The 27,264-nt window shown below is 44.6% G+C and overlaps 2 protein-coding genes across 3 annotated transcripts in view; one reads left to right on the top strand and one right to left on the bottom strand.

The window, feature by feature from the left end:
- Nucleotides 1–3,375: 3,375 nt before the first annotated feature.
- zgc:153867 (uncharacterized protein LOC337226 homolog) lies at nt 3,376–11,657 on the top strand. Of its 2 annotated transcripts, XM_060046882.1 has the most exons (6): nt 3,376–3,506; nt 3,889–3,916; nt 5,883–6,026; nt 6,293–6,466; nt 7,679–7,756; nt 11,072–11,657. In XM_060046882.1, the coding sequence occupies exons 1-6, from the start codon at nt 3,504–3,506 to the stop codon at nt 11,098–11,100; spliced, it is 456 nt and encodes a 151-aa protein (XP_059902865.1). In that variant the 5' UTR covers nt 3,376–3,503; the 3' UTR covers nt 11,101–11,657. The 2 variants fall into 2 exon arrangements, with proteins under 2 accessions (XP_059902865.1, XP_059902854.1); XM_060046871.1 differs by lacking the exons at nt 3,376–3,506; nt 3,889–3,916 and adding an exon at nt 3,957–4,128.
- Nucleotides 11,658–15,267: 3,610 nt separating this feature from the next.
- The window catches only part of LOC132453845 (complement C1q-like protein 4), a 12,278-nt gene continuing 281 nt past the window's right edge, over nt 15,268–27,264 (bottom strand). The window contains 4 exon segments of the mRNA XM_060046860.1: nt 15,268–15,845; nt 25,461–25,508; nt 25,510–26,801; nt 27,160–27,264. The exon segment at nt 27,160–27,264 is cut by the window's right edge and continues 281 nt beyond it. Coding sequence (XP_059902843.1) covers nt 15,666–15,845; nt 25,461–25,508; nt 25,510–26,001 — 720 coding nt within the window. The 5' untranslated portion in view covers nt 26,002–26,801; nt 27,160–27,264 and the 3' untranslated portion in view covers nt 15,268–15,665.

The following is a 27,264-nucleotide window of genomic DNA, read 5'->3' as shown; positions in this document are numbered from 1 at the left end:
TACCGGGTTAGGCCTACACATTGTTTAAACGGTTAACGGCTATTTAAATAGATCATCAGACGAAGAAAAAAAACACTCAAATAGAAACAATCAACCACAAATAGGCCAATAGTTTATACGTGGTCGCTGCCCATAAATTGTGTTTTTTCAGATTGTATAACATTGCCCTCTTGTGGTGATTGTTAGAATTATTCTCCCCACCTAGAATGTCCCAACACTATTAAACATCATACATTATTAAATGTAAATAATTCAGGGGCTTTAAAACTCTTATATTCTTCATTTATTTAATTATCAATTCATTATTTTTTAATTACTTATTTATTTATTAATTTGTAAAAAATAAATTAAAGGTTTTACTTTGTTACTCATAATGTAGGCCTATGTCTGGTCAATTTAAATTGAAACTACATTTATCTCAGTTTATTATTGCTTGTGGATTCTTTGATTTAAAGTGAAATCTGAATGCACACTTCCTCTTAGAACAGAATCGATATGCAGATCATTTTAGCTTTGGCTTGTCTATCCGTGTACCAGCCCCAGCTGACAATACTGTCACAAAAGTTATACTACCAACACATACAGCTTGTCTCCTCCCCTGCTAGACATTGATGCATCCCCACCGAAGTAGCAGAGTATCACTTATTTTGTGGCTTATTTTTTCAGGAATAATTCAAAAGGAAAACAACAAGCTGTAACCCAAATGAACCATTGTCTTTCTACTGGCTCTATGTGGAGAGTATAAATAAGCCCACAGGGCAGGAAAACACAGAGACTCACCAAAACAGAACCGTCCATTATTAGATCAATGGCCAGCAGGGGATGAGACAGGCTGTATGTGTTGGTAGTGTAATGGCCAGGAGGGTAACATGACATGTCAGCTGGGGCTGATTCAAGGAGCTGAGTAGCACATACACATTCACACACGTCTCTTTCTCTAACTCGCCCACATACGCCTCCATGACCTAAAATAAAATAATTCATGATTCTCACTGGAGCCTATATATAACGCTTCTTACATGCACTCTCTGCCCACTCCTTATTTCAAGTCGATGCTCTTCTGTATTTTCTATCTATGCATTTGGCCTCCAAGCATTTGCGACCACCCCAGGGCATCACACGCAAAAATACACACACACACACACACACACACACACACACACACACACACACACACACACACACACACACACACACACACACACACACACACACACACACACACACACACACACAATCAAAAGACACAAATCCATGCACACCTCGCTTTTTTGCTCTCTCTCTCCCTTTCTCTCTCTCTCTCTCTCTCTCTCTCTCTCTCTCTCTCTCTCTCTCTCTCTCTCTCTCCCCTACCTCCCACCCTTCTCACACTCTCTCTGGGCCCACCCCTCCCTCCCCACCACATGATATGAACATCTGACACACTTTTCTCATAACCTCGGCAGATCTGCTGCTCTCCCTCCTCAACCAGCAAACTACCGCCACCAGCCAGCCAGCACACTCCTATACCACCAGCCATCCAGCCCACGACCACCACCACCGCCAGCCGTCCAGCCCGACCACCAGCCAGCCAGCCAGTCAGCCAGCATCTGGTCCAAGCAGGGACACCCACCACAGCAGACGGTATCCTTCTCAGACGCTGGGTTCCGGGACAGAAGAGAGCATGGCCCCGAAGAGAGAACCCTCCCTAAAGAAGAGCCCTTCCCCTGGGACCCAGCCGCGGCTCGGCCCCCCGTTCCCCTGCCTCCCCGTGAGTCCCGAGCATCCCAGAGCCGCTCCGGAGCAGAGGCCTAGGATGCTGCGCCCGTCCGACTCCCCGTTCGACCCCAGCACCTTGGAGGTGGGTGTCTGGGACCAACTTAGTGTGGGTCGATTCTCTTTAATCAGGCCTACGGGATACTATTTGTGACGCTATGTTTCCCCACTGTAAATGCTCACTGCAATCGGTAGTCTGTACCTCAGTTATGCTGCTGCTAAAAATACATTTGTATCAACAAAAATAGAGATTGGTTCCGACCACATCGAGAGAGAGAAGGGTTTTGATTGAACTTTATGTGGGAGCAAGCTCATGCAGTTTGACCGTTCATTTATTTCTGCTGGTGAACTCAAATAAGCTATTATTGTTTAGCCCCTAAAGCTAGAGATCCCAATGTGGGGCAGCAATGATAGGAAGTGTCTTCGTTATTAGGTGGCCTCCTTAGGGAGATGCTTCTCTTCTTCGGTTCTCTGTCTTATCATCAATGTGTTTTAAATTGCAGCATAACTGCCTGTATTCTTGACCCACATTAGGCTCGGCACACTTGCTTTAGCTTTTCTGTAATCATTACCTTTTTTCATGTAGGCCGATGCTGCTGCAAACACAATGAAGGTGCATGGTCTGGCCCTGTGCAGGTTTTTCCGGCAAATGGGTCTGGTAAAATTGCTTACCTAAATAATTTAGAATTGTGTTGAGCTATATGCCACAATTGACCAATTCTGAGACTAAAAGTAAATACATAAATACTAATTGTTTGGTCTAATGATCAAATAAGTAGGCTACATGTTCAAAGTATTGGTGAAGTACCGCCAATTACAACAAGGTTGGCAATAAAAACTAGGATTTAACTAAAACTCTCCCTAAAGAATGTAGCCTATAGCAAGACCGGTCTATAACAGTGATTCCCAACTGGTTCATCGCGACTCACCCATAAGTGGATTGCGAGGTCATTTTAAAGGCACCCAGTGCAACTTTATGTAAACATTCAATGAAAAATAAACATTCAATTTCTAGTCTTTTTTACACGTAGTAAGTTTCAATAACTCCATACCATTACATATCGACATTCAAGGAGCAAAGATGAGACGTCGTTGTGTGGTGAGAACTGATAGAAAATCATAAACAACAACAATCGCCGGTGGGGAGAAGCCATTTTTCCATTGACTGGAAGCCTGCTTTATTTATTGTAGGTTACAAAAAATAAAGGAAATGGCGGCATTGTTGTTGTTATCGATTTTCTATCAGTTCTCACCACACAACGACGTCTCATCTTTGCTGCTTGAATGTCGGTATGCAATGGTATGGAGTTATTGAAACTTACTACGTGTAAAAAAGACTAGAAATTGAATGTTTATTTTTAAGCCTCGAAAGTTGCACTGGGTGCCTTTAAGTGGGTCGCAGAGCATTTGCCAAACCTTATTCTAAAATCCTCAATATTGGTAAATGAATATTGTTTTTATTTTTGGGTCGTGACTTAAAGACTTATGGCACATGTGGGTGCTGAGGCTAGAGTAGTTGAGAACAACTAGTCTACCATACAGTTCACACATATAGCGTGCCAGCTATGCTGCTGCTGGGGCTGGACTACTCTGAGAGCTAGGCGTGTTGAGGTGTGCGGGGGGTGCGCGCTGCGTGCTGCGTAGTGACGAGAGTATGACGCGTCACCAGGCTGAACTACACTGCATGTTTTCCTGCTGTCACACATTCTTCGCTTTGCCGACATCCCGGACACAGCTCAGACACAGCCATGGTGGGTTTCTCTTGTGCTCTACTGTTTGCAGATGCGTCACCTGATAATGCTACTAAAGATCAGACCTCAAAGCAACTAATAATCTTTGCAACATCTGAGATGATGAATGTTAAGATGTGGTTTGTTGGCGTTGCAGGCTGACTGCTAGCGGAAGTATAATGAAGTTAGCCTGGTTAGCTGTGTTAGCGAGTACTTCTTTAAAGAAAACTATCAAGTTGTGTTTACTTTCGTCAACGTGGCTAAAGTAGTGATCAGGCCAAATACACATAGCCTAAACCAAACAAGTAATGTAGTAAGTAATGATTGTTTCCATCACTGGGATTACTTTTGAGTTGTGTGGCAAAAGGCTCATTTTCACTGAGCTTCATTTCTTTTTGAACAGTCGGACTTCTCGGAAGATCAAATCATTGGTGAGTCTTAAGTTGTGGCTCTGTAACCCTAACCCTGTCTCTAAGCTTTCCTTGCATGTCCCATCCTTCATCTCCGTACCCTGGTCCTGGTCTGCTCTTCGCTCCTGTAGGAACAGCTGAGGTTCTGTTCTTTTCTTTTCCTGCTGCTCAACCCTTTCCACTTCACATTACTTCTTCTTTTCAGATTGAGTTTAACCTGGATCAGATCCACGGTAAGTTCGTGGTACGGGCATAATGGTTTTCCTTATCAGGGGTGTGTCTGCATGTTTGCATCTGTATAAACACGTATCTAGGCATTTTGTCCGTCTAGTTTATGTTCACGTATAGTTGTCATTGTGCGTGTGTGTGCGTGTAGATCATGTTGTAATATGAATTGCATTAAATTGTGTTCACTTATGTGTACAAGCCTTCGTGAGAAAAAAAGAGCAGAGTACAAAAGCTTAGATATAACCAGCTCTAGTGTAAACCTAACCTTTTCTAATATTATAATGCATGCATTCTTAATTAAGTGTACTGAAGTTTAACATAAAGTTTGCTTGTTATCTGCCTAGATGATCATCCCTGGGCTTTTCCTTTTTTGGTGTTGAGTACAGTAGTGGAATGATATTGCTTCTCTGGTTTGTTTAATCACTATTGACATACTAGGCTGCATCCAGCCACTCTCCTCCTACTTTCCTCCACTCCTACAATACCAAATAAGGTAGTAGCTGGCTAGAGGGGAAGAGGGACATTCCTGAGAATCGGAACAATTCCACAAACAGGGTTAGGGATAGCCCTCGACTCTTCAACATAGGGCTTTAACTTAAATGGGCATCCTTGCCCAGCAAGTTATTTAAAAAAGTTATGCTTTAGTTCTATACTATAAGTTGCACATTTTGTTTGCGTTAATTTTTTATTATTTAAAATATGTTTCTGCAGCTGATATATCCTACTGACTTATGTTGAGTTTCTATTTTAATGCCGTCTGTTGACCTAAACACCTGAATGGATAATCGATTGAATAATTAGTTTGAGATACCCTTTTTAGCCCAAAATAAAGAGTAACACAATTATTTGTTTGTAAGCAAGCACCAAGGCAAGGATGGCTGTAATTTAAGTTGTATTTAAACTACTATCATAGTTAGTTCGAAAGTGTTTTAATCTGAATAACTAAAAGGCCATCTATGGTCATGAATGCCTCTTGTACACAGAGGGGATCAGGTGTACAATGTATTCTGTCTGGGTGTTCTTTCTCCTTGACAGGTCGTTTAACCTAGAATATAATAGACCATGGAACCTGGGAGATCATGTTTGCCTGACCTATGGGAGCATTAGCCTAGGATGCAATAAGAGATCAAGTTAACTTTCCTATTGGAGCTCCAGTGCAGGCTACAACGAGAGGTCATGTTAGCTTACCTATTGGAGCTCTAGTGCAGGCTACAACGAGAGGTCATGTCAACTTTCCTATTGGAGCTCCAGTGCAGGCTACAACGAGAGGTTATGTTAACTTACCTATTGGAGCTCTAGTGCAGGCTACAACGAGAGGTCATGTTAGCTTACCTATTGGAGCTCTAGTGCAGGATACAACGAGAGGTTATGTTAGCTTACCTATTGGAGCTCTAGTGCAGGCTACAACGAGAGGTCATGTTAGCTTACCTATTGGAGCTCTAGTGCAGGCTACAACGGTCGGTCCTGCTGGCCTGACCTATGGGCGCTGTGGTGCAGGCTACAATGCAGGCTACCATAATTGGAGTCAACTGATATCGGCAACTCTGGAGTCATCCTTAATATTAAGCCTGTCCAAATTAGTCAATTGATTAACAACCTTTTTGTGGATAATTGTTTGTTTTGCTTTTTAACCCATCCTGTGTCTTAGCCTTTTAACTAATTTCTTCTAAAATAAACCCTATGCACAGATGTCTCTCATTTCCTATTGAGAAGTGTCTATGCTCTACTTTTGCGTCGTCTGTGTATGATCCATGTGCAGAGTTCAAGGAGGCCTTCCTGCTGTTTGACCGGACGGGCGATGGGAAGATCAGCTACTGCCAGTGTGGGGATGTCATGCGGGCGCTGGGGCAGAACCCCGTCAACGCAGAGGTCCTCAAAGTCCTGGGGAACCCTAAGTCAGACGGTGAGTTGGACCCACATTAATAGACTACCATCTTGTCTTGGATTAAATCTCTTTTGGGACCTTCAATGGTTTCTGTGTTAAAAGCTTACAAGTTATTAGCTAGTTTTTTATTATAAATATATATGGAATTACTGCAATTACTTTCAAGTCGTATTCATTTTTATTCTGGACAGTATTCAAGTCATTTTACTACCCTCTTGTTGGGTTATTCAAGTAATGATGTATGATTAAGGAATTCCTGGCTGACTCCCATTTTCGCCCTACAGAGATGAGCCTCAAGATGCTGGACTTTGAGCAGTTCCTCCCCATGCTCCAGGCCATAGCTAAGAATAAGGACCAGGGCTCCTTCGAGGACTTTGTGGAGGGCCTGCGTGTGTTCGATAAGGAGGGCAACGGCACCGTAATGGGAGCTGAGCTCCGTCACGTCCTCACAACGCTAGGTACGCTCTACGTTTCATTCATCAAACTATTGTTAAGAGAGCTGTCCAGTACTTCCAATTAACTCAAAGTCTTGATAAGATGGTGTCTATTCCTTTCAACTAACCCCTGAATCTGTGATTACGCCAAAAGCGAAGAGAATTTATATATATGTATATATATTATATCTATACTTTTATTTTATTTAATTTTTTCATCTGAATTGTAATATTGAATATCTTCGCAAAAATCTGTTTAACTTTGCACTCCTCGGCAAGCAACAAACCCAGTTAAATCGGTGAATGGGGAACTTTTTAGTCGTGTCTTCTCATTGTCATTGTTCAGTGAACGCTGAAATTATAGGCTGGAGGCGGTGAGCTACGTTCAGACAGGTTCTGTGTGCGGAAATTAAACGTGAGCTTTCAAGTTGTCAGGTTGTCGGGTTCCCAGGCTCAATTTGTAGTGCAATGCTTCCAAACCTGGCAACCTATAGGACACGGCAGACCAGCAGAGGCCACTGCTGTTCACCTTTTTGTTTTCACTCTAGAGACCTTTAGAGCCCTCTCCCCTTTCATTCTGCAACGTTTTTGTTGATATTATGCTACATTTATTTCATATTGCTAATTTATTTAACAATGACACATTTCCGGAACAAAGCAGTTGCGATTTCTCGGGTTGATCGACTAAAGGTATGTGCCTGAAGTAACGTTAACTTCTAGGTCCTCTTCCACACAAGGACCTCTTCATCCATGTCAATATCTTGAAGAGCACATAGTCCACCCGAGTACCTCTAAAAAGGATTAGGGGCATAATAATATCGGCTGATGATGTATGTTGATCATGTTGCTTGTCCCACTTTATGTTCAGCCATTTTTATTTATTTATTTATCGAATATTGACTCCCAATTGCGTTTCATAAATAAATGCTTTTCAATTCTTATTATATTTAACCTCCAAAACATGTTCCGACCATCTGTATTCCCTCAGCATTGTGTTGTGCTCCTGGTGTATTGATGTAGTCGTGTGGTAGGGTCCACAGTTACCAGGGTGACGTATCAAAACATTAGCTTGGCCGCTAGACTATTCCACTCCGGGCATGGTTAAAGGACGGTTCATTGTGACCCTGACTGCGGGGGAACAGAATACAGATCAGGTTTCCACGTGGTCCCGTTGAGGGGGATCAAGGCAGAGATCGTGTCCACTCGCTCTGACATGAACCGGTCTCCTCCCTTCAGGAGAGAAGATGACGGAGGACGAGGTGGAGACACTGCTGGCCGGCCATGAGGACGCAAACGGCTGCATCAATTATGAAGGTGAGGAGCAAAACAACCTGACATGATGATGTCACTACGCTGACAGGCGGCCGTCATTCTACACCGGGAAGCCTCGGCTCTTTGTCCGACCACATTAAGAGGTGCTCCGTCCTGCCACTCCTTTGTGCAGTCCATAAACGTGCATGGATACTAGTTGGTGTCCATTTATATATTGAAATACATCCTCATGAAAGTCATTACCCCCCACCGCCCCCAATTCGGCTTTCCTTACAATCACTGTTGCCAGCAAATATAGCTTATGTAATCCCTCATCATCAATGAGTGGCTGACCTTAATGTTCGTATACAAGTGACGCTGACCATACTGTGTAATAGTTTTTCCTACAAAGGGGCCTCACCTGAGGCACGCTACTGCGTCTGTTTTCACTCAGAGCACCCTCCAGGCTTTCCTGCTTCTTTAGTCACTGTGAATGTTTTTTTTTTAAAGATCCCATGCCATGCTATTTTATGGATGCTTTAATATAGGTATTAGTGGGCCACAAACACAGTATTCAAAGACGTCCCCGAAATTCAGCCGTGGTGCAGAGTTACAGCCACTCCGAACCAGTCGCACACTGTTTCGGTGGGCGTGTCAAGGCAGGTCAAGGAGGGGGGTGGGGGTGTGGCCCTGAGCAGCTTGTAGCCACAGTACCATGCGCTCTGTTTACGGTGGATGTATCACAATGGCTCTTAGAAACCCATATTATACATAGATATCTATATCATATAATATATATTATCACCTGGCCCTGAGCAGCTTGTAGCCACGGTACCATGCGCTGTTTACGGTGGATGTATCGCAATGGCTCTTAGAAACCCATATTATACATAGATATCTATATCATATAATATATATTATCACGGCCAAAAGCTGTGTGAGCCTCCAGACGATAGGCTATTATGAATCTCAAACGACCGCGTCTTCTTCAGATTGATGTGGAAGTGGAAGAACCAGAGACGTCGGAGAACCCGACGAAGTCCTTTGTGATTCATTATATCGTCTGGAGGTGCACACAGCTTTTGGCCGTGATAATATGTATTATTTGATATAGATATCTATGTATTATATGATATTATTTAGATGTAGAGCCCCAGGACTGTAACGCAAGTGTTGTACACTTCCTTGTTATTTGGATAACCGTTCTGCTGTTGGTGTGATGGCGCATAACGCGTCGGACTTTCGTCTCGTATTTCTACAACGAGACTCGTAGTGGGGGTTATCTCAGCCATGGTTGAGAATGAATTGGGGTAAAGGAACTTTGGCTTTGACTCCCTGAAGTACATGAACCACGACATGGAGGAGAAGGGGATTGTTGGCCGCGAATGTATCCCGCTTGAGCCCTGCTTCCCGCCGCCTCGGCAGCGGTCAGCGCTAATCACCGCCTCCTGAAGCCGAGGCGGTGGTCCATCGGCAGCGAGGCTCCGGCGGGAGACGACCGCGGTCAACAATCCCTTTCTCCTCCATGTCGTGGTTCATGCCTACTTCAGGGAGTCAAAGCCAAAGTTCCTTTCCCCCAATTCATTCTCAACCATGGCTGAGATAACCCCCACTACGAGTCTCGTTGTAGAAATACCAGAGACGAGAGTCCGACGTGTTATGCGCCATCACACCAACAGCAGAACGGTTATCCAAATAACAAGGAAGTGTAGGCCTACAACACTTGCGTTACAGTCCTGGAGCTCTATATCTAAATAATATCATATAATACATAGATATCTATATCAAATAATACATATTATCACGGCCAAAAGCTGTGTGCACGTCCAGTCGATATAATGAATCACAAAGGACTTCGTCGGGTTCTCCGACGTCTCTGGTTCTTCTACTTCCACATCAATCTGTAGTAGACAGAACCGCGCGCTGCCTGCTGCCGGCGCGAGGCACCACCGCCCGGCTGCCCGCTGCCGGGCGGTGGTGCTTCGCGGCGGTGGTGCCTCGCGGCAACCGGCGGCAGGCAGCATGTCGCAGTTCATGTACTTCGATGTCGTTCTGCCATTGCATTCAAAATTCTGTAACTAGTCTGTTACTACGAACTAAGCAACTACCGTACACGTATTAGCATTTAGCACTAGCTCAATCACGACTCCTTCAGAATTCTTGTGGGTGGTTACGAACCAACCAAGTGGGCAGGGCCATGAATAATAGTTTGACAACGCTACGTCACAGTGTCACCTTATCCAGATCGGCTCATTTCTTCTGCCTTTTTCCTTTCATTGCCTATTGCATTCAGCAGACAAACTGCATAGATTTCAAACTTACCACAGCTCACAAACTTATTCAGACCTATGTTATTTAACAAACAATAGGAAAAATGTGATTTTAATGGCATGGGCTCTTTAAGTTCAATTTGAAAATGTGAATGGAACAGTGTTTCCCACAGACCAAGGACCAATGTGTGGTGCGCGGGGGGGGGGGGGGGGGGGGGCAGCACAGGCGCAGCACGGCGACGCGGCCGTCAGTGAGTGTGCATGTAACTCCGCGTTTACATGCGGACACATCTGATTCGCATAGATGTGGAAGAACAGCTCAATCGGAATAGAAAAGTATCATATATATACGCCTCAATCCGTTCGGAATACAATTCTATGCGGAATAGAATAGGTGGTGTAGTCCGCTATAAATACTTCCGATTAGTTTGGGGTTTAACTTGGAGCAGCTGCAGTAGTTCGCAATTGGTCCACTCCGTCTGTACTTTAATGCACACCGAACATTACCGCTGTCAAGGAATTTGGATTTATTGCCTGATTCACGTCTTTGATATTATCACTCCGTAGTAGTTACAGTAGTCCGGTAACTTATCAACCCCAGCGTGTCCGGTTGCTAAGCGACGGGTGACATCGGTGGGTTCATGTGTTAGCATCGTCGCTCTGTGTGTGTGTGTGTGTGTGTGTGTGTGTGTGTGTGTGTGTGTGTGTGTGTGTGTGTGAATGGCAGGGAGAACGAGTGCTATGCAGAGATGAATGGACGGAACGATTTTTAGATTTCCAAATCGCGTTATTGAAAAAAAAAAAATAGATATATTATTTTTTTTTAATAAAAAAAGACAGAATCAATTCGTGGCGCTCGATGTTGATTCTGTGGCGCCGCGCCACACAATGGTTTATGTATGGGAAACACTGTGGAAACACGCCTTCTGTTTCTGTCTCTCTCCTATGCATCTCTCACTCTCTCTATGCAGCACCTCCTCCCTGATAACCAGAAGTGTGTGGGGGGGGGGGGGTTGGACCGAGCTCCCTCCAGATGCTGTATTTGACGTCACCTGTGTGTGAGGAGATGTGATTTAACCTCTCTCTCCCTCTCCCTCTCCCTCTGCAGAACTGGTCAGGATGGTGATGAACGGGTGAACTGGTCAACACGGTCATGAACGGCTGAAGAGAATTCCTGTTTGTCACCCTCACGTTTTCTACCATCATATATATATTTTGTTGCAGTTGCCTTCCATTTAATGCTCATTGCTCACTATTCTTTTTTAAGAAGTGCCTTACATTCCCCTTGTTAAGACCCCAGATTACCCTTTTATCTATTGCTGCCTCGCCCATTCCTATATGTGACCAACATGCATGTACTTAGAAGATAATATATATATATATTGACATTCCTAAAGGCAGCGCGCAGACTACCTGTCTTTGGACAAACATTTGAATTTGATTATCGATGGCGTGTCTGTGTTGGTTCAGATTTTACATAAGGATAACGCTTGTTAGCAATTACTCCTACTATCGGACTAGACTTACTGTGGTGAAAGGTATTTCATCCATTTTCATGTCAGAGCTATGCAGTAGTTTAAAGTTGAAAAGCCATACAATCACTTGGGGAAATATGACAACTCCAAAGTTGTACATGTCCTAGTTCCCTTTATTCCATTGCTGCATTGAATTAAAAAAACAAATCTCAAACATTTGCTTATTTTCTTCTTTTTTTCTCATCTTTTATATCACATGAGGTAAAAGGAATTGACTTTAGAGCTTTTGATCGTTAATTAGACCTAATAGTATGGCTTCTACACAAACAAAACCTAGTAGAAATGCATGCTGCATGCAGCTAACCAAATATACTTATTCTATTGCACATTGATTTATCCGGGAATCTTTTTTTTCTTGTTACCTACCTTCAATCAATAACTTTCTTTTTAAAGTGCTAGAAGGGCCTAGAATCAGCCTGGGCACAATGCGTTTGTTGAATCGATTTAGTACCTTAACAATGACAGTAGAGGGCTCCCTTGCTTATAAAGTTGACTGGTCAAGGCTTGCCTGATGCTAGTTTCCATGGTGCTTCATCTGAGACTTTATTCCAAAATATGATTAATTTTAATTGACCGTTTTTTTAAACTGAGCTTCTTTCACTACAAAATGTATGCATATACTTATATCAATGTCTGTGGTTCCATAGTTAGTGGTAGTAAATTAAGTTATAAGTCAGAAGTAGTCAAATCAATGCCTGTTCGGCAATAGTAAAATAAACGAAATAAACGGACCATGGGTTGTTCAAGTATTACATTAAGTTGTATGTAAACAATCTCTGTTTTAATAGAATAATAAATTCAAAATTCAAATTTACACAAATCCAGGTGAAGATAGATAACCTTACTCGAATAGACATTGTCGGTCATAATTATTTCCAGCTGACTGGTCCATTTTGGGTTGAGGTGAGTTGGTGGGAGAGAGCCGGGGATGTGGGCAGCAGAATGCTATTTGGTGGCTCCCTGACCTTTTCTTCATTCTCCTCAAGCAGACACAACTATTTCCCCTCATTAGGCAGTGGCGCTGGAGGAGTGTGAATCCTGTATGTATGTGAGGCGAGCTTCAGGAGGGTGATCATAGTCCAGCCATGAATAGGTTGCCTGCTAATTACTCCGTGTGCGTGTGCGCTCGTGTGTACGCGTGTGCGTGCGTTTGTGTGTTTGCGATGGTGGAAGTCATGTCTATTGATTATTTTAATCCGTCTATTTGTGAGTCTGTGATCCTCATGCCTCTGCATTCGACAGGGGAATCACTAATGGGTCTCGCGCAGCCTTCCTCAGACCTCTCCTCCCCATCCAATTACCTTTCAGCAGGAATCCGACAGGGAGGGCTGGCTGGGGGGGGGGGTGGGTGGGGGGGGGGGGTGCAGCTCATTCAACCCACGGCCCGTCGGAAGGAACACATTTTTAACAGAACCTCTAAGACCAGAATGCCATTTCTCCTTACCTCTAATTAAACACTTGAGTGTTTCATTCTGAATCTATATCTTTAACATGGACATGAAGGGGCAGACCCAGCGGCTCCAAGAGCTTCACAATAAAATATCTGTTGCAAATTTAAGTAGTGTAATGTACACCCAAACAGGATAAAAAAAATATCCTGAAAAAATAAATAAAAATAAATAAATTTGTATATATAAATATATACAAATTGTATGCATCATTTTATTTTATTTTCCAGCCACATTACATCCTATTAATTCATTCCATATTTTGTCAACATACTAATTCTTACAATAATCCTTTATCCATACATTCTATAAATCCAATTGTATTGTGTTCTTTGCTTACATATACTGATGTGATCTATAAAAAAAGGTTGTTTATATTAGCTCATCCCTTTTGCATTTAATTTTTTCGAAAGATTCATATATATAATGTGTGAATATATTTATACTTATATATATATATATATATACACACAGTATATATATATATATATATATATATATATATATATATATATATATATATATATACATACAAACGTCATATATATGAATCCAATTACCTTTCAGCAGGAAGAGCTAATGGGAGGCGCAGCGCATCTGTGTGTGTGTGTATATATACATATATATATATATATATATATATATATATATATATATATATATATATATATATATATATATTCCGGCAGGTGAGAGGAATACATACAGTATACTATTGAACACTACATTTGTATTTCTAAAATGCTAATTATTTGTGGATATATACATTTATTATTGTCTTTACAGTAGAAAATAACAGTATACACTTGATTTACTTTCATGAGATACCCAACACAATCTTTACTATTTCTAAGGTTTTGAAACATTGGGTATTTTGTACCCAATGTTTTGTAAAATGTTGAAAGTGTTAATTAAAAATACGGATTTTTTCCAAAATCGTAAGTGGATTATTGACACTGATCGATGAATGAATATATTTTCCTCTCAGTCCTGTCTTCAGTCGTATAGGAAATCAATGGTGAACGATACTGTATAACTATATGTATCACCACTGCTCCTGTGGTCAGACATCTGGGACACGCCTTGACACTCTCTGGGTAGGTCCACCTCTGCAGAAGACCACAAGTCAGGATGAATATGACCGCACAAACACGTGGGTCCAACTGTCATTTTACCAGTTCCATTGATCTTGGCCCACTTCAAACGCACAACATTGAAAACCACACGTGCTGATATAGATATTTTTAATAGCAATTGTTGACTCTGTTAAACCATATTTGTCCGATCTCAAGAACACAGTGTGTGTGTGTTTATATATATATATATATGCTGCGGCTAATGTATAAATGATGGCAGTGTTATGATTAGTCCTGCAACAAAAGTTACATTTGATTGATCAGAAGTAGAATTGCATCTTCCTTGTGTGAACATCATTGCGTACACAAACACACACACGCACACACACACACACAAACACACATACACATACAAATATGGGAAATTAATAATGCGCTTGGCACTTAGAATGTGCTTCATCACACAGAGCTCAATATATCTTTCTAATATATATCAATAAGATAATGATACTATAATAAATAATATCAATGTGTTTTCCATTTTTTATATCTGTCACATCAACGTATGATGTCTTAAACAACAGGTTATCACACAGCCCTGTGATAACCTGTGCATTGAAAATATATCTAAGCCTTTATTCATGGAAATAGGCACATAATGAGCAATGTCATACTATTGCATTGTAAAAAGAAAAATATATATATAAATCAACACGTTTTTTTGATTTTAGGGTGGTGGGGAAATACAGAGTAGAAACACTACGTAAATGCTGGGATTTCAGTCTATATCACGTTTCAGCTGTTCAGTATTCTTGACCAACGTTGAACCCGGCACCTCGCTTTAAATCATCAAAGTACCTAGAGAAGGGTTTCATTGTACTGCATATTTCACAAGGTCAATTATGATGGAACACACAGGTAATGGTACGGTAGATATTTCAGACACACAACATGCGTTTGTAATGTGCATCTATACTGTACACCCTCTGCAATTTATATTTACACTTACAATAAATGCACTTGATCATGAAGATTGGCTCACTGTCAACACAATGCCGTCAAATTGCCTCTAGGACAATTATTTTAATACATACTGATTGGTGTGTATGTGTGTATGCTTGGGTGTGTGTGGGTGTGTGTGTGTGTATCTAAGTATGTCTGTGTGTGTGTATGAGTAAACACTCTTCATCTAGATTATGTCTGTGAGCATGTAAGTCAGGATGTATGCAAGACTACGTATGCACCTGTGTGTGTGTGTGTGTGTGTGTGTGTGTGTGTGTGTGTGTGTGTGTGTGTGTGTGTGTGTGTGTGTGTGTGTGGTGTGGTGTGGTGTGTGTGTGTGTGTGTGTGTGTGTGTGTGTGTGTGTGTGTGTGTGTGTGTGTGTATCTAAGTGTGTGTGCATGTGTGTGCATGTGTGGGGTTACAGTTAGGATAAGTAGTAGGCTTCAGCAAGGTTAGGTTTAGCAGTTGCCATCAGTCAGGGGAGATGAGAAAGACAGATAAGGTGGGTAAGGGTTAGGCCTCGGCCTAGGCTTAAGGTTAGGCCTAGGTTTAGGTTTAGGCCTAGGCTTGTGGTTTGCAGAGGGCTTCAGTCAGGGTGGATGAGGAAGCCAGAGAAGGTGGTTTTGTGTTAGCAGAAGCTTCAGTCAGGGTAGATGAGGAAGCCGGAGAAGGTGCTGTACTTGTTGGTGTTCCCTCCGTGCACCTTGCCCCCGTCCAGCTGCACCCACACCTCATCGCCCACATCCAGGTGCAAGATCACCGTGTTGGAGGCATAGTCGTAGTTCTGGTCCGCGTCCTGAGCCATAGAGCTGGCTCTCACCTGTCGGAATCACACACACACACACAGACGCATGCATGCACAGCACAGGTACGCACGCACGCACACGCACACACGCACGCACGCACACACACACACACACACACACACACACACACACACACACACACACTCACACACAAACACCACACACATAAACACATACAAACACACACACGCACGCACAGGTGAACACACACAGACACACAAACACAAACACCACACACACACACACACACACACACACACACACACACACACACACACACACACACACACACACACACACACACATACGCACGTACGCACACACACACAGGCGCACACGCACACAGATAATGTAATGATAGGGGAAAAGGAAGAAACTCATGAGCAGCTCTTAAATTAGATGCTGCTGCAAATGTCACTGAGAATTTATAGCAAGTATATATATATATTCTTTATAAATATATACAGATTTATGTATATATCTGCATACATATGAAAGAAGCCATAGCCAACCTAGCTTGTTGCTATAATTGCACTCTTGATCTCCGTCAGAGATTAGCAGCCCTTAACGGACGATTCGTTCCAGGCCTGCTGGTAAGGAGGTCCAAATGCCGGATGAACAGACAGATAGTCGCTCTGACCTCTGACCCCAGCGGGCTGGAATTGAATCCTGTGTTTTCTATCGACCGGCACCCCGGCAGCGGGCGCCCGGGATAGTACATGGAGATTTGATTGGTTGTGGGGATAAGCGCTCACACCGGGGACAACATGTTGTCTATTGGAAAACCCGCTCGGGCTACAAACAGCACCACTATCCTTGCCGTCTATTGACCTGTTGCCTATGATCTATGACAGCTCAATATGCATAATATTGAGCAGCCAGAGTCAGACGCTTCCACATTTGCATGCTGCAGGAGTTCTACTTATTGACTCGGCAGCAGTGGATCTTTACTTGTTTGGTTGCACATTTAATTGGGTTTACTCATCCAGACATTGAAATAAACCAGATTGAAATATGATAGTGGGAAGGAGAGAGCCTTCTATGCTACATATACGAAATATAAGTTTTATAATTAAAAGGAACACAGCTTTTACATCATCTTGTGTTTTTATGCCGAATAATGTGCATAACAATGCACACATTGTTTTGAATAGCATCAAATTAAGAGTGAATTGTACTTGACATTCATATCATTTACCAGATTCAAAGCTTAATCAGTGCTCCAGTGGTATGGATATACAGTATATATATATATATATTCAGTGCTCAGATGCAGTTGCCAACTGGTCAAAATGGATACTAGCATGTTGTTTATGTTTTGATGTTTCAGTAAAGGAGAGAAATACTGCGATATGAGAGGAGAGTTTATACACTTTAGGAGAGGACACTCTATACCCCACACATATACTTTTTTATTTAACATTACTATATTTATTATTATTGTTTATTATCAAAGACCTATGTAGGACGCCACAATAATTATGTCTGTACTGACTCCAATTATCAGACATAACACAGCTGTAGCCTCCTCTCTTTCGCCTATGTCCATCCGTCTGTCCTCACTAGGTGCACTCCCTGTCCATCTTTCCATCTGCAATAGCTGCATTCTCTGTCCATCTGTCCATCCTCACTAGGTGCAGACGAGCCATGTGTAACTCCATGACAGCAATGAGAATATGATTTGCGACTCTGGCTGCCGCCACGTCGCCCCCATCACTCTGGTGTTGTTTTCCCCACCCAAACGCTCCCCCAATTTAAAAACAGTCCATTTTACACCAACGCCATTTCATTTTCTTTTCACCTCCTCCTTTGCCCCTCGTGCACTTAAATGTACACTTTTCTGCTCAATTCCGAGGACACTTTCCTGCTCAATTCCCTGTACACTTTCCTATTAAATTTCATTTGCACTTTCCTGTTCAATTCCATGTCCCCTTTCCTCTACACTTCCATGTACACTTAAATGTACACTTCCATGCACACTTCCCTGTACACATATTGTACACTTCCGTGTACACTTCCCTTACACTATAACTACTGCTATTTGTATGTTAGATATTCAGCTGCTCTTTTGTTTCCTGCTCCCACCGTATATCTGTAGGTCTGCTCAGATTGCATGCAGGTCACGGATGCCACACCGGACATGCTGCGTGCTGCAGGCCAGCGGTTAAGCGCGTCCCTGTCCACTCTAAACCAGATTGATTAAGGGAGCGGAGCGGTCTATCTCCTGGGACAACACAGAGCCCTACTAGCAGCACACCCCGCCATACCCCAGACCATCGCCTCCAGAGGCTCCACTGCAGCCGCACAACTATTTCATTAGAGCTCCAATACTGGGGGAGGGGGGATCTATGTTACAACTGTAACGTGTCTGAGTGTGTGAGTGTGTGTGTGTGTGTGTGTGTGTGTGTGTGTGTGTGTGTGTGTGTGTGTGTGTGTGTGTGTGTGTGTGTGTGTGTGTGTGTGTGTGTGTGTGTGTGTGTGTGTGTGTGTGTGTGTGTGTGTGTGTGGGGGAGCTATGTTGTGTGTGTGTGTGTGTGTGTGTGTGTGTGTGTGTGTGTGTGTGTGTGTGTGTGTGTGTGTGTGTGTGTGCTGTGTGTGTGTGCATGTGTGTGTGTGTGTGTGTCTGCTGTGTGTGTGGGGGTATGTGTGGGTGTGAAATTGTGTTAAAACAAGTTTTTATGATTCAAAACATCCCAACTGCAACGGAATGATTTTAAGCAAGCAGATTATACCAGACTTGAATTAACTCGTGCTCAGATTTTCAGCAGTCAATATGTATAAAATATACCGAAAAAATCAATCACAAAAAGATGGGCTGAATATGAAATAAATAAGTAGGATGCTACACAAAATACAGCTTTTTATAAACAAAGCTTTAGTTCAAAAGAAAGAATGCTCATGCTATGAAACTACACCCCAATTGTATCCTTCCTCAAATATTGCCGCTATAATATATATATATATATATATATATATATATACAAAGGTCGTATTGTTATTCAGCCTGACATGTCTAGTGACAGCCATTATCCCATTTGCATCCAGTGATGCTTCTGTGGTGACTTCTTATTGACACCCAGCATATGTCAGGCTTCTCATTATTGTGGACACACAGAGTGATTCCCTCCTCCGGGCCGACTTCAATACCCAGCGTCTGCCCCCTTCTCAGGATACCGGCAGGCGGCAGCCCTCTTTTTGATCACTATATAATACTAAAGCCTCCGCTTGCCTTACCCTGTTTATCCGCTTCAATTAACATGCTCACAGACAATTAAAAGTGCAACTCATTGGCCTGAAATAAGCCAACGTCATTCTCCAGCATATGACAAGCTGATCAGGAACAAGTGAGTGGACCGTGACGGCTCAAAGTCATATTTTTTTACCAGAGCTTGAAATCCCTCATTTGCTAAATCAGCTGGATGATAAAGATGTAAGAGGGAGCGATCGCCGTAGAGGGTGGAATATAGAAGATGTGAAGACGCTGCAGAAGGGGATTCAAAGAACGGTGGTCAGTTCTACGCTGCTCAACACCAGCTAGCACGAGGCTGTCGTGGATACCGGCTCGGTCCAGTTCTGGGGGGCAGTGGACCGGCAGCGGACGGGAAGGGGAGGCAGAGGGAGGAGAGGGTTGGGGGCCGAGGGATCCAGGTGATGCAGGCGGGGCCGACAGGGGGGGGCGGGGGGTAGAGGCTAGTGGTTCCAGTCTGGCTCTAGGGTCTCTGGCTCACTTTCATTACAGGGTCAGACCAAAAGATAGACAGAAAGAAAGAGAATAAACAACAACAAGGGCAAGGGTGTTGGAGCGAGATTGAGAGGGCGGGGCCACGGACCAATGGAGAGAGGGGGGGGGGGGGGGGGGGCGAGCGAGGCTGTTTTGTGGGCCACAGAGATTGGGCAGAGTTGGTGGGGGGGGGGTATATATGAAGTCTTGTTTTATCCGCCGCGGCGCGCTCCACTGGTGATAAAGCTGACAGGACTCATTCGCTGTGATATACTGACCTCTTAGAGCGGAGACAATAGAAGAGTAGCCGTTAAACGTACCTTAGGGAACCCTGCACGTAGTGGGCAAGCCTTGTGTCGGGGGGGGGGGGGGGATATAATATTTATTGAATAGTTTTTCCTTCCCCCTCGGGGGCGGGCGGGGGGGGGGGGGGGGGGGGGGGGGGGGGGGGGGGGGGGTATGGGGATGACATGAAGACAAGCCACCGTGCCAGAAGTTTCCCTCCATTCACGACTGGCACTCTGCGCTACGAGCCGTAAGCCAGCGAGCGCTAAACGCTGTGGCTCTGTACACATGGAGCACCCAGGGAATCACAGGCCCCCAACCGCTGGGTGCTATCGCCAAGCAGGTCCACAACCATTGAATTTCTATGAGTTATAAATGAAGATCCAACCCTACTGAGTGCAGCCAATAGGTATCAAGACCTTTCCTCTTGCTCGCTGTACAACGGGCTAATTATATGTAATCTCCAGCGAACCCGTCTCTCTGTGCTGGTGAGGCTAATACCGGTACTGGTCATTACAGCCAGCGATGACATTTTAACACAGCTGTGTGAAATAGCGTGACCTTTAAGGGATCTATTAAAAGAGGCTGACAGGTGAAAAACCAAGAAAGACATAAAGGCACTAAGCTCAAATAATTGATACTATTTAACTTTTGCACTTTATACTTGGAATATCAAATATTAAGTTAAGCCCCGGGGGGTGATTAATTAGTTTGATGAACAGCACAAGACACATTAATGATGGAAAGGGTAGATGTTGCTGCTCTTTGACAAATTAATACGATAAGCTTTCCTCTCATTTGACATCGGTAGAGACATGAATTTAGTTAATAACATTTGTAACTACAACTGAATGTTAAGTAGCATTTGGGCCATAAATGTACTGAGGATTCAGGAATCAAGCGACGTAACAGAAGAACTGTAACATTAGGAGCATCCAGACAACCGCACAACTTTGTGTTGTTTGAGTTTTATGTTAATTATTATCAAATCATTTGGGTCTATGAACCTTTTATGATTCAGCTATTCAGCTAATAAGTTCACAATTAGAATCATACCAATTCATGTGTTGATAATAAAAAGCATATATTTATCTTCAAAAACAAGGCAACAAGGTGACGCTTGGACACAATATAAATGTGGTCTTTATTAAAAGGGTAGATTACTGAGACTACAGTCTGGTGTATGTGATGACCTGCATGTCAACTTAACCTATTTTATTCCATTTCTTCAGATTAAGACCTGTTATGTAAAGTCACACGCATTTAAAAAAGTTGCTCAGTGAATGTATACAATGACATAGGTGAGGAACTATGGGGTCATTTATGTATGTCTTAGAGTTCAAATAAAAATGTCGACCTCTTTCCCCGTTACTCAATAACAGGACCTATATCTCAGCGTGACAGTGTGACTAATGTGTCGATTTGGCACAAAACAGGGCTCAGGGTTAGGGTTAGGATCAGGGTGTCGTCAGGATTATCTCTTTAGATAAATAAACAGAACACGGACGCGACCCAAGGGCCGCTCTCCTTCCAATCACAGAGCCCCCGTCGCTGTAAACCTCTAGTCATCCCTCAATTATCTGGGAGCGTAGGGTGGAGGTGTATCCCAGAGTGGGGCTTTGGTGGGAGCTGCTGGGGTAATGGATCTACAGGAGTCTGACACTGTGCATTCTCCGGCAGCGGGTCCGTCCCTCGGAGCCCTGAGTCCTCTCTGTGTTACACCACGCCCAGGGTTTAGTCTGCTGTTAGGTAGGGACGCTGTTCGAGGTTTGGTTTGCTTTTGCTCCATGTCTAAAGGGGATCGTGTTGTGTTGTGAACGGGGAGTAATCGAAAGCAGATAGAGGTAATTCTGGGTTAATGAGGTCACACCCACACGGCGGTTTGTGCTGGAGGCACACCGCCCAACATGGCCCTTGAGTGAAGAGGAAGAGGAAGAGAGCACAGGGAACAGCCAGACTTGGAGCTCTGTTGAAGTTAAAGGCCTTGTGCGAAGACGAGAACATTGAGATGGACCTCTTGGAGTTTCTGTTTTTAATAACATTGGATTACCTTTTTGGGATTTATGTGGGGGCAGTACATTTAAGACCTTATTGTGAGTTTTCCACGTGGACTACTTGGCTAGAAGTCTTCATCTTGGAACTGTGCTGGGGCTAGGGACTGTGGATTTGAAAATTGTGTATTTCATCCTTTCCCTATGTCTGTATATTGTAATTTCAACAGTTTGTTTATTTATTGTCTATAGCATACCCTCCACAGATTTGCGATAGTGGTTGACTTCAAAACGGTTGATCACTGTAATCACTGTCTCCATGGGTTTTCCCATCGCGCTTTCACAACTTCTGACATTTACACTGTTAGGGTGCACTCACACTAGGCCATCTGGCCGTGGCCATTGGCCGTCGCAACTGTGGCCTGGCCACGGTAGGCTCTTGTACATACGTAATCACGTCGTAACACGTCATCACCAAGCGTCCGCTGCATGGACCATAATAATATAACATTTGTCCCGACACTGGGCCATTGTTCGGTGGTGTCCTCGACTTTGCATATGGTCGCGGATTCTCCCAAATACATCGGAATTCTTGTGGGTCTTCTCCAACTGTGCCTGAATAGCATTGTCTGCTCAAATGGCTAACAGACACTCGACTTCTCTATGGGACCAACGTGAACCAACAGTTGAACCGCTTGACGCCATGTTTACCGTCTAATGGGAAAGAAGGCTCGTCGCCTTCATTATGTCCATGGTCGTCGCATGGACTATACGTCATCCAGCTCAGGTTGCGTAGCCGTGCGTGTGCGCGTGTCGGCTCATTAGCATCTGTACCGTGGCGGCCCGTACCGTAGCAGCACACCTCTCCCAAGTGGCCAAGTTGGTCAGACTGGCCAGACTCACACTGGCAGATTTGAGCACGGTTAGGTGTGAAAACGGCTACGGCCACGGCCAGATGGCCTAGTGTGAGTGCACCCTGAGTGTACTTTATACACTAACAGTTGAAGTGGTCAAATAGACAGTTTTATAATTCACAAATACCCAGGTTTTGCAACATGCCTGTGCTGTTTAGGCAACCCAGATTGAGTACTGGCATCTCATGCCATCTCATTCCCACAATGTGATTTGGTTTACAGGCCTATGTACTTTACACTTGTTCACGTGAGCTCAGCGCGCACACACACACACACACACACACACACACACACACACACACACACACACACACACACACACACACACACACACACACGGCCCCCTCTCCCAGACGTCGGCGAGCGCTGAAGCGTCCCACCAGCCCCAGCAGCCAGGCCTGGCCGGCTCGTCTCTGGTTAGCCTTAATCACTCGTCTCTCTCATGACATTTGGCATGGCCGTCTGTTCGGCCCTCCTCTGGCCACTGGCCCGTCCCGTCGCCCCCGACCTTCGCAGGCAGGCCTCCCTGTTGCCTCGTCCGCGGGGCTCCACTGTCTCCCCGTCTCTATTAAGTCATCCATCTCCCTTCCCCCTGCACCCCTTGATCTCTCTGTCAACTCGTCTTCGTTTGCTCACCCTCTGACTGCCATTCACTACGGCGCGCGCCCCGACTCGACGCGGTCAGGGCGGCCTTCTCCTGCGCTTCTATCATCGTTAAATGAGGCTGCTGGACTCAACACCGTGTTAATGCTGTTGTTGTCCGTTCCCGCTCTATTTCCAGCTCCACCACTCTATGCTATAGTAGGCTATAGAAAAGTTTGGCATGTGACCCTGGCTTTGGCACTATAGTCGTCACACGAACTGTGGTGACTTTTGTCGCATTAATGTGCAGACAGCTTATCCTCCCCCTCCTCCTTTTCCCCCGCCACCAAACAAAAATCCCAACTTTAGCACCTTGGGCGCAACACGCTGTTTGATACTGCAGACAGAACACGACCTGTCAGCCGGCTGGTGTCGGTTTAGTAAACACCTAGCGTTGACTGACAGTCGTACGGCCGCAGGCGAAGCAACCGCCCGCCGCAGGGCTTCCAGCATAACGGCACACATGATCAAGCGCTCTGCAGCATTTCATCTGCAACCCCGCCTCTTAGCTGCGAATGTGTCCTGCTCGTCTTAAAAACTTTGCCTCGGATCTGATGAGTCAAGAGTGGACGGGAGGTTCTTCAAAAGGGCATCAGACGCTCCCTGGGAGAGGAGGGGATAATTGAACGGAGTGAAAAAAAGATAATCAATGGAGAATGCAGGAACACGTTGCAGACGAAGGGTCAGAGATAGAGAGGGGGATTTATACATTATTTAGGAGGCGCAGATGAGAATAAGGGGTGTGGAGTAGGCAGCGTATACACTGAGGAGGGGTGGAGGAGTGGAAGCGCCTTGAGACAGCTTGATCTGAATCACGCAATATTGAATAAAGGTTTTTGTATTATTATGTTGGTACTTAGGAATGATGTCATATATATATATATATATATATATATATATATATAGGGTGAATGTCATAATCTATAAGAGCCACGTTAAGACTACCTTATCTAGTGCTCATGCAATGACTAAATCAAAGCCTAGACCAGCTTGTTGCACAAGCTACATCCAGTCTCTTCCTCGTCTGTTTATTAAACATGTCTGGGATCTGTGTGGAGGGGGCGGATTAGCATTCCAAGTCCTTGATGAATGAATGTTAAAAAAAAGGTGGAGAATGTTTCCTGGACTTTCTGGAGTCGGCTGAAATCCTTGTGATGTATTTCCCACCTCCCCCTCACCCCTCTTTCTCCCCCCAAACCCCCACCCTCCCCCCTCCCATCAGCCCCTCTGTCTTTAATTAGTGTCTGGGGAATGAGGGAGTGGATGAGTGGACTGTCAATTTTCTGCATTCATTATTTATTTACCCGAGGTGTAAACTGACTGTAGGGCTGACAGACACTGGCTGCTCCCCTGCTCCCGTGTTTAGGCGATCATCAAGCGCTGTGTGTGATAGTTGCTAATTAGACGGCAGCCTTGGGATTCGCCACTTGTCATTTATCCTCTTTTTACTTATGGGAATGCAAATATTTGTAGCAGTGATTTTTTTTATTTTTGGTGTAACGCATAAAAATGAATTTGCCTTAATGAGGAGGAAGAGGGGGATATTGCTGCTTCATTCTCGGGCTGTCAGTTGGCTACCGACTAAGTGGAGAGTGCTGTGAATGCGAAGCTGGACGTTTGGAAGGTGAATGTGAGTCAATGTTACAATGGGGATGGTAAACACTGAGAAGAAACCTGAAGTCTGTTTCCGCCTTGTGTGTGTGTGTGTGTGTGTGTGTGTGTGTGTGTGTGTGTGTGTGTGTGTGTGTGTGTGTGTGTGTGTGTGTGCGTGTGTGTGTGTGTGCATGTGTGTGTTTGTTTGTGTGTGTGTGTGTGTGTGTGTGCGTGTGTGTGTGTCTGTGTGTGTGTGTGGGTGTGTGTCTGTGTGTGTGTGTTTGTTTGTGTTTGTGTGTGTTTGTGTATGTGTGTGTGTCTGTCTGTGTGTGTGTTTGTGCGTGTGAGTGAGTGTGCGTGTGCGTGTGCTGGCGTGCATGCATGTGCGTGCAAATGCATATCTATAGACTCCCCCCCCCCCCTAAACACACAGCATCCACCTTGTCGATACACACACACACACACACACACACACGTGTTTACCTGTCCGTTCTTCTTGAGGTCGGCCCACATGCTGGTGCCGTCGCCCCCCCCTCATCAGCACGTGGTAGGTGAAGTAGTACACCCCTGGCAGCGGGCAGGTGAACTTCCCCGTGCTGGGCTCGTAGTAGTTCCCCACGTTGGTCACCACATCGTCAAACTTCAGCACCTCCGTGCCCTCGTGCTGCTTGCGTAGCCCGGCGTAGAAGGCGATCTTTGGACTGTACAGAGACGGGGTGTAGCCCCCGGGGCCCGGGCCCGGAGGCCCCTGGGGCCCCGGTTTACCCGGCTCTCCGGGGGGTCCTTGGGATCCCGCCGGGCCGGGGCTCCCCGGCGGGCCCCGGAGGCCGCTCCTGGACCGCCGGCCGGAGGAGTAGTCCTGAGGGGGGGGCGACACCGCCGCCAGCTCCTGGCCCGCCAGAGAGGTCGGGTAGTGGTCGCACACCGTCTTACAGCTCCCCCGCATTTCAAAGTGGCTGCCGGCTCCGCCCCCCTTGGTGGTGTGGACCAACAGGGGGATGGCCACCAGCAGTACCAGCACCATGGCCACGCCCACCGCAGCGCCGATGACACGCTTCCTGCGACTGAGCCGGGAGGTGGCCAGCGTCAGGAAGTCCTCCTCTCCCCCCTTGGCGGGGACGGGGCCGGCCAGGATGGCGCCTCTCAGAGCAGCGCTGGGTGAAGCGGGGCGGAGGGAGGGTCGGAGGGCGCAGCACCCAACACCGTCACACCGAACACAGCAGGAGAAGACCGGTCCACAGGGTCACAGAACGGGGGAAAGGGGGAACGGTGTGGAGGGAAACGGGGAGAACGATGGAGGTCCTGAGGAAGAGGGGGCGATATTGTGAACTCTTTAGACACGTTTGTGTTGTGGGTGAACCGGATAATGTTCAACGTCGTCACATTTGTGACAACGCAGGACAAATCCGTATTTTTCCTGGTTCACTTTTTTTTTTTACTACTGTGTTTTGTCCCACAGCTTGCCTATTTTTTTCAATTTCAAACAGAACCCATAAAGGGCAGCCTGAGAAATCCTGGCTTATAAAAGATATGATACAATTATAGAAGCTTCTACGTTCACCCTAGGGCAGGGAGGTAAGGCGCAGATTTTGGTTTGGTAAATGTAGATGATTCTTCTTCAAGGAACTTCCTTAAATGCTGCCCCCCTATACCAGGCACATCCACTCATTTCATGAGCATGTCTTGCTCAATGCCATGATGAAATAGGTTCGGTCTTTTGATGGTTTACGGTCATCCAGACACTTATGGTTCTTAGAAAACCGATATGAGTACCCTTTTTCAATTTGGGTGTGTGATCCGAGAAATGTATCGGTTGGCTGTTGTCTGTGGAAAAAAAAGATAGAAAAAGGAAAGATACTAAAATACAATGGACAACTTATCATACTTCAACTCAAGTTATCTATGGAATAGGTGTACTTAAGAGTACAAACATTAAGGTAAAAATGAACACACATTAAGACGTAAATTCATTATAATCAAAACAATAGCCAAATCCAAGAAAAATAAATAATAATCGTTTTTTATAAAAGTAGCCTACTTTTTATTTAATTTTATTAGAATCTTTTTTCATTAATTTCCATCTAATCTAAACGATTTTTGCACGCGGCATTTGTTTCACAAATGCTAAATAATTACAACGTACAGACACATCGAATGATATCAAACGAAAAATAACACTTACCCCTTCCATAAAATACATCGGAGGATATAGAATGAGTTTTCTTTTAATTTCCCTCCAAAAGGACTTCGGGACTTTGGAGCACGAGAGCGACGCGGCGCGCGGCTG

Source organism: Gadus macrocephalus, chromosome 1, assembly GCF_031168955.1.
Source record: "Gadus macrocephalus chromosome 1, ASM3116895v1".
In the NCBI taxonomy this organism is placed as follows: Eukaryota; Metazoa; Chordata; class Actinopteri; order Gadiformes; family Gadidae; genus Gadus; species Gadus macrocephalus.
This window is presented reverse-complemented; position numbering and strand designations above follow the sequence as displayed.